The sequence below is a fragment of the Diceros bicornis genome, chromosome 18 (assembly GCF_020826845.1).
Source record: "Diceros bicornis minor isolate mBicDic1 chromosome 18, mDicBic1.mat.cur, whole genome shotgun sequence".
In the NCBI taxonomy this organism is placed as follows: Eukaryota; Metazoa; Chordata; class Mammalia; order Perissodactyla; family Rhinocerotidae; genus Diceros; species Diceros bicornis.
In genome coordinates, this window is record NC_080757.1 from 48858617 (window position 1) to 48866700 (window position 8084).

Below are 8084 nucleotides of genomic sequence, written 5' to 3' on the forward strand. Positions count from 1 at the left end.
CCAACTCTGAGGAGGAAAAAAATTGAGTTGGCTGATTCCCTTTTCCAGTACTGAAAATAGTAGATAAGACTGTTTCGGCTCCCCTCTCCCAGAGGAAGAGAACATCTGAGCAGCACAGTGGATTGCTCTGTTCTACGATGACGGCTTTTGGAAGCATCTGGTGCAGGACAGAAACTACTGACTGGAGACAGATCTTCCAGGTTTGAATCTCAATTTCATCAAGGACCAAGCCAGACAAGCCTACTTCCCCTTCTCCCTCTCCTTTCTCTGAAAAAAATCAAGATGGGCAAGGACCAGCTCTCTGCTAGCCTCATGGAGATGAAATAAACACTGAGGAGATCAAGCAAACAGAACGATAAGCTGAACAACACCAAAAGGCAAATTCAAGCCACGTCATTTCAGAGCTACAAAGGGACAAGCTTGTCTTCATCTCTAAGACCCTTAACAAAAATGTTTCATGGCTTCTCGATCTATCCTGCACTCTTCTTCCTCCTCCCCAGTGTTCAAGGCCCTGGGTTTCACTATTTCAGGCAGCAAATTCTCATCAGGGATCCTCCTGTGTTACCTGCCCTGGTAGGATCAGTTTTCGGGGTTGTACACCTGTACTGCAATATAAATAAGAGTGGCAGAGAGCCCACTAAGTGACAGTGGGAATAACCCAATAGATCTTTCTTCAGAACGGTCTCCTGCTTCCACTTATGTTGTATCTTGGGGAAGGGAAGAAGTTAGAAATAATCTTACATGTTTTTTCCATGCTTATAAAATATAATGCTTCCTAAATGGCACAAACCCAGTTTTTAGAACAAAAACTCACTTATTTCTTTAGTCTTCCAATTCTTAACATTTACTAAGTAAAACGATGATGAACCTTTTAGATTTAAAGCTATCTTACTACATGAATGTGTGACTCATTTGGAGCATATGCACCTCTCCAGTTAAAAAAGTATACTTAGCTCAAAATATTTTATCTACTGACCAAAGCAACACACTACATACTAAGAGCCAGAAGGTACTGCTTCCATCAGGTGGGAGAACTCTGATAGATAAGGAATACAAAAAGCAGCCTAGGACTCCAGCTGCCATCTCCAGAAGGTGTGTTGCCAAAGGCACAGATGAAAATGAATTATTCTCCTGAATAAGAATGAGACTATCAAACAGAACCAAGAGGAAAGTTTTTAAGTTAGAGAACATTAAGAGAAAACATATATTTCAAAATGGTCAGATGTTAAGAGAAAGATTAATTTTGAGGCGAGTGCCAAAATAGAAAACATTGGGTAACTACATTCATGCGATTAAAAAGCATTGTCCTGAGCTAACATAGCCTTCTTAATTACAATAAACAATAAGATATAATGGATTATCACACGCCTACTCAAAGTCAAATACAGATGACACATACTAAACAAAATGTAACAAGTAGATAGCATGTTACAAATCGATTTATACTTGAAATGGTTTCTGTGAAGTAAAATTTGTAAGCGCAGTAGGGGAACTCATTATTTAAAGAGATCTGGGGCCTGCCCGGTGGTGTAGCGGTTAAGTGCACGCACTCTGTTTCAGCAGCCCGGGGTTCGCATCCCAGGCGCGCACCGACGCCCCACTTGTCAAGCCATGCTGTGGCGGCATCCCGTAAAAAGTAGAGGAAGATGGGCACGGATGTTAGCTCAAGGCGAATCATCCTCAGCAAAAAAAAAGAGAAGGATTGGCATCAGATGTTAGCTCAGGGCTGATCTTCCTCACAAAAAATAAATAAATAAATAAAGAGATCTGAGGTGTAATTCTTTACCGAGGCAAAGCACAGGACATAAAGCACATAGTCACTGTTCTAATTTGTCTGTCTGTAAATCCTGAATTTCAAGTATCAGGTACAGTAAGGCAATTCACAGAACAAATACAAATGCTAAAACATGTCTGAAAAAAATGCTCAACCTTATCCGGGAGATAGAAATTGAAAAAAAGAGGCCCTTTTCACCTACCAGAGCAAAACAGCAAAAGATTTATATTATCCAATACTGATAAGAGTAAAGGGAAAGGGGTACTCTCATATATTAATACTGAAAATGTATTTTTTTGGAACCGTTTTGGAGAGCAACTTAGTTGTACTCATTAAAATTTAAAATGTATACACACGCTTCTAGATACCTATTGTAGAAATACCTATACTAGTGTCCAGGGATATTATCGACAGCTGTATTTGTACTAGTAAGAACTTAGAAACAATTAAAATATCCATCAATAGAGAAATGGGTGAATAAATCTGATATAGCCACACACGCAACCACTATATAGAATAAAGGAGAACTGATGTTTTGACATGGAAGGATATCTGCCTCATGCTGCAGAGGCAAAAAAGCAAGTTGCAAAATGATTGAAAATTGCGATCTCTTTTTAAAAAACTGTGTGAATGAGTGAATGAATGGACATCTTAAATAGAAGTTATCCCTGAGGGTGGGAAGGGAAAAGAGCATATCATTTCACTTTTTTATACAGTGTTTACAATTTTTGTGACTATCACTTATCATTTAGGTAAAAGTGAGTTATGCTGATGTGAGACTATCAGTCTGCTAACCCACTAGAAGTTCAATAGACGCGCTCTGGGGGAAACCATGCAGGTTCCCCTTGTAGCCTAATAACGGGTCTACTCTGATTCTACCAACAAAATCTGCTCACATGAGCAGGTCTAAAAGGGACCAACCTTATCCTGAGTTCTTTGTATGCAGAAAATGATAGTTTTAAATTAACATACCCACTTTTCTCTTGGATATCATATTTTTAGAAAATGGAGTAAATATTTTTCTTATAAGTTTCCATAGGTCCCCACCCAAACATCACCAAAAATGACAACAGATGTGAGTCACATGAACCCAGAATCACAAGTTTACATCTTTAAACTTCCTAAAATCATGGTCAAGTTTAGGCCCAAACATTGCCCATGAAGTTCAGGTCCACAACTTTCAGAACTGAAAAGAGCCACATCTCCTTTCCATTTTTTTATAAAGAAACTGGGGCAACACACCTTGTTCTTCACTCTTTTTTAATGGAATACCCCTTAATTTCCCAATGTAACTCTCAAAATGATTTATTCAACAGGGGTTTAAGCACAGTGAAGCAAGAAAGGTCAAGTATTAATGAATAATTATACTACAAAATACCCACATCTGAAATATGTTTAGAAAACATATATAAGAAATAAACTCACAAATTTGCAGAAGGTTTTAAAAGGTAACCAACTTACTAGCACAATGTTCAAGTTATGAAAAGTACACACAGTGTCTCTCTCTAATGCATTTAATATTAAACAGTGTTAGGATAATATTTTCCAGGCTACAATGTACTTTCCACTTGCCCTAATAATAAACCTATGCCCAGATGGGAAATGTAACCAGAACTAAATAAACATAATACAGACAGGGGGCAGGAAACCAGAAGGTAGGCTAATAAACCTGGGATGCCTTCACAAGCTATAAAGTGTTAAAAAAAAAAAATGTTTAAACAAATAGAATGGAGAGTATGAAAAGTTAGATATTTGATGTGCATGAAATGCAACTACAGATCAGAGGAGGAAACTGATTTCTTTTTGGATGCAATGGATAGTGTCACATGTTGTCACATATTTAAGCTGAAGGAAAAATGTGCCTCATACTACAGCAACTGGTCATTATCGAATCAGCTACATAACTTTAAAACATGCAAACTTTGTTCTGGATGACAATCAGTAATCAAAAAACAAAAAAGTTTACTACTATGATGCACAGCCTAAAATTAGTCAGGAGTCCAACCCCACACATAGGTAAAAGAGAGGAAGAAGAACAGAGGAAGAGCAAGGAAGAAAAGCCACACGAATACAAAGCGGTTCCATTTTTTTCCTGAACACCCACACACAGACAGCAGTTTCTGACAAGAACGTTCTTGGCAAAAAAGATTACAGCAAGGTTTTTTTTTTTTTTTCAATGAGAAAAAGGCAGCTCTATACGCAGATTACTAGGCAATACCATATGAAATTTTTTTTTAAGGCCCAAATTTATAGCTATCATATTTCAAAAATATCTAAACAGTATTTTTTTAGATCACAAAAAAAAGATGACTGAAATACTGTTCCTGTTTAGAATGCTTATTTCATGTTGCGCTTGAAAATAAAATCCAACGTGGCAGCTTACCTTGGCACTGGAAGCCTTGTTTCCCAAAACCCCTGAAAAACAGAAACAAGAACAAAATATCTTAACATATTTTGTGTTGGATACCATATTTAAGCCAGTTATGTGACAAAGCATTCTATAGAGTTAAAGATTTGCATATGAAACCCAATGATTTGATAGGAAAAACATGCCTAAATGGCTAATCAGAGGACTGTATAAATTTAACTTTGAAAAAAATCCCTGGCCTCCAACAGCTCCCTGAACTGTTTCAACGTGTCAAGGTTCTTTCCAATTTTTTTACACTTTGTTATCAACACTTAAATTTTAAGACAAGACCGTGACTGTATATTCAAAGTAGCTGGCTACAATATTTGAGTAACAAAAAAGACATTATAGTAAAAAAAAAAAAAAAAAAAAAAAGTGGCTGAATTTGGTCCCTAAAGACCAACTGAAAATCGTTTTCTCTCCCTAAAGACAACTAAAAAGTGGTTTCGTCATTTGTCATGAATTTAAGATATTATTTGTCTAGAAATTGCCAAATGGTACCACTCTTAACATTAAATTTTGGCTTAAAGGAGCCAGGTTTTACAAAGTATCATTCCTATTGTTTGCATTTGAGATCATGATCTCATTTTTACTGAGAACCAAGAGCATTCAAAGCACATTATAGAGGCTATTTTGTTATTGTAAATTAAAGAATTTACTCTCTAAGCAGAAAACGCTGACATGGGCATTAAACCACAAACACCGTTCCAACCAAGATAAACTGCATTAAAATTTTCTCAGGTTGTCATAATCTCTTGCTTTACATAGCATTTTAGATTTACAAAGCACTTCACGTATCTTCATAATTAACTTAATCATCCCCCAAAACACATACTCAAACCCAAACATTTAGTTTTAAAATATCAGTGCTTTAATATTTAAATAAAACTTGTAGGTCAAGGACCCAGAGAAACAATAACGAAAGAAAGCTGAAAAATTAAAACCGATGTTAGACATCTTGGGGAATATTTTCCTGCAACTTCAAGTGGTTGCTTTACAGTTAACTGAAAAAATGTTGCAGGGATCACGCAGGGAGGAAGACGACAGGGAGTCCTTTATTTTCCACTTCACATTACACCTGGTGACCTGATGTGCCACAGGTCACCAGGGCCTAATCCTTCAGGGCAATTGATAGTGGAAAGACATTAGCTAGGCTGGGTATGTATGCTGCAAGTCCGTTTTCTAGCTTACCTACTTCCTGCAAAGGTAATCAGCAGTCCTGTTCCCTTTTAATGGAATTTCACAGTTGACAGAGGAGGCTGACGGCCTCCCCTTAACTAAATGCAGTATCTTCTTTGCCCTGATGCTCCAGGAACTCATTTTAAATAGCCTTATCTACCGTTACCTAGTCCTTCGAGCACAATTGCTTCATACACTGACTACACAGTGGAAATCATTCACCGAGGTGGCAGTGCTTTTCATAAAAGTGTACTTTTGAGATTTCTAAAAGGAAAGAAAAAATTAAGCACCTTTATTAGCACCATGTCTGTGGGACTCTCCCTTCGAGATGTTTTTTCCCCAGGTGTGGAGTCAAACAGAGCCATCCATCAAGGAAAAACTAAGCACCATATTAGCAAATTTGTGGGACTCTCCCTTAGAGATGATTTTCCCCAGGTGTAATGGATTCAAACAGAGCCATCCATAAAGGAAAAATTCAGTACTTTATTAGCACATTTGTGGGATTTGCCCTTGGAGATGCTTTTCCCCAGGTGTGATGGATTCAGCCATCCATCCATACGTTTTCCCTAGGGTCCCAACAAGACACATGTGCCACACAGCCAGCTGGTGGCAGGGTGAACTCTATGGCACTATCACCCTAGTACAGTCCCCCAGCCTAGGAAAGGTGGGAGTTAAGGAACCCTAGCCACAGCCCTGACTTGGGGGAGCTTCCTACATCTACAAGAGGTGGAAGAGGCAGGGTGTGTGGCAACCTAAAACAAAACCCCTGCTCCTCAGACTGGAACAACTGGAATTCCCTTAGTTCCAGCTTTCTAAACTATTTTTTTGGGGAGGGAGGGGGGTCACCGACCTTTTAGGAATCAGTTAATAAAAGCAATCATTCTCTCACCAGGAAAAAAAACACACACACACACACACATATGAACACAATTTCACCTAGATTTACAGGGTTCAGAGACCCCTGAAGCCCATCCTTTTATCAATTCCTCCCCAACCCCCCCAAGTTAAGAACACCTGGGTTCACTATAAATTACCTGAATCTGACACCTTTAGCCCTTACAGTATTTTTCTTAAATAAGGCCTCTGTCCTCATCAACAGGGTTACAGGTCTAATCTCGTGTTGACAGGGTCTATTTTAAATGACTCCCTCTGCCCTTCTGCCATTTGCCTGCTCCGTTCTAGTTCCCCCTCCCCCACTGCAAGCTTTCAACAGTTTGTTGCCTCTCCGATCTCTGAGCTCACCCAGGAAAGTCGAAGTCTCTCCGTGCCCAGTAGATACAAGCTACAGTAGGCAGAGACCCAAAGCTACAGGGGAAACACAAAACACACACCCCCCGAATGAGCCCAGCCTGGCTCGCCAACTTGGACCGCGCAGCGCAGTCGCCGGGGCTCCCCCGGCTCCTCCCGGGCGCGTTTCTCCGGAAACTCTGCCCTCTGAATTCTCCTTGTTGCTTTCCCCTTCGCTCACACCCGGGCAAGGGGCTGCTCCACTATCTGTACGGGAGAGCAGGCGCGCCTGGGGAGGTCGGGGGCACTAGACCCGTGGAGGGGGTTAACGTCAGTCCGCGCGGGGCCAGCCTCCCTCCTGCGGCAGGGGGTGTGTGACCCGGCGGCGACTTTCCCGGGAGTCCTGCCCGTGTGAGAGTGGCCGGGGCGGCCGGGCGCGCGCGTGTCATTCCGGGCGAGAGTTCGGACTCCCGCCGTCTCTCCAAGTTCCCCGAGTGAGTCAGCCCTGGGGTGGACGCGCCTGGACTGGGGGGCCCGCGCCAGGGTCCCCAGGGCGAAAGGACCCCGGCCTAGGGAGGAACTGGTCCCCAGCCCCTGGCACCGCCAGAGGGGTCCGGGATGCCGTCCGTGCGCCCTGCCGCGCCCCGCGCGCACCTACCAGATGAAGTCGGTGCAGTGGCTGCAGAAGGTGGGCTGCTTGAAGAAGCGGGCGATGAATTTGTGGTCCTTCACTTCGTGCACGTTCTTCTGTCTCAGCGCCCCTTTGCGGGCGAAGCGGTTGGCCACGTCCTGAGACGCCGTGGAGTCGTTGGCCGGGAAAACGTCAGCCATGGTCCCCCCAACCACCTCTTGCCTCCGCCGGGGAGCAGCAGCCGGGGAGGGCCGGGTGGGCGGGGGCGAGCGGGGGAGGGGCGGCGGGGACGCGGGCCGGGGGCGCTGCGAGGAGGCGCGGCGGAGGAGGCGGGGAGAGCCGGGCCGGAGCGGGAGCCGGAGCCGCTCGCTCGCTCGCTCGCTCGCTCGCTGGCCCCACGCTCACTGACAGCCCGGCGCCCGGCGCTCGCGCTTCCTACTCTCGGCGGCAGAGGCGGCCGGAGCGGCGCCGCCCACCGCGCATGCCCCGAGAGTGAGCGCCGCGCGGGCGAGGTGGCCGCGCGCCCACGGGGGCGCGCGCGGGGCGGCCGCGGGCGCCGGAGGAGTCGGCGCCTCCGCGTTTTCGGAGCAGCCGGGAGAGCGGAGGCGGCGGCGGCGGCGGCGGCGGCTGGGGGAGGGCCCGCCGGAATTTGGGAGCGGAGGAGGGCGCCGGGAGGGGCGGGCCCGTTCTCCTCCACCGCCTTTCTCTTTTCTTCCCTTCTCTCCTCCTCCTCTTCTTCCGCTCCTCTCTCGTCTTCTCCTCCCACTCCCGCTCGCTCTCTCCAGATCATCCTTCTCGCTCCTCTTTGCTCGTCTCCGGGGTCGGAGGTCTGCGTGGCCGAGGGGAGCCCCGAGTCCCAGGACGGG

General features: G+C 44.6%; 1 protein-coding gene across 1 annotated transcript in view; it reads right to left on the reverse strand.

The window, feature by feature from the left end:
• Nucleotides 1-7681, reverse strand: part of PRKCA (protein kinase C alpha) — a 411365-nt gene extending 403684 nt beyond the window's left edge. Inside the window, exons 1-2 of the mRNA XM_058561412.1 lie at nt 7246-7681; nt 4158-4189 (exon numbers count right to left, since the gene is read on the reverse strand). Of these exons, the coding sequence (XP_058417395.1) occupies nt 4158-4189; nt 7246-7418 (205 nt within the window). The 5' untranslated portion in view covers nt 7419-7681. The remainder of the gene's footprint in view (nt 1-4157; nt 4190-7245) is intronic.
• Nucleotides 7682-8084: the final 403 nt, after the last annotated feature.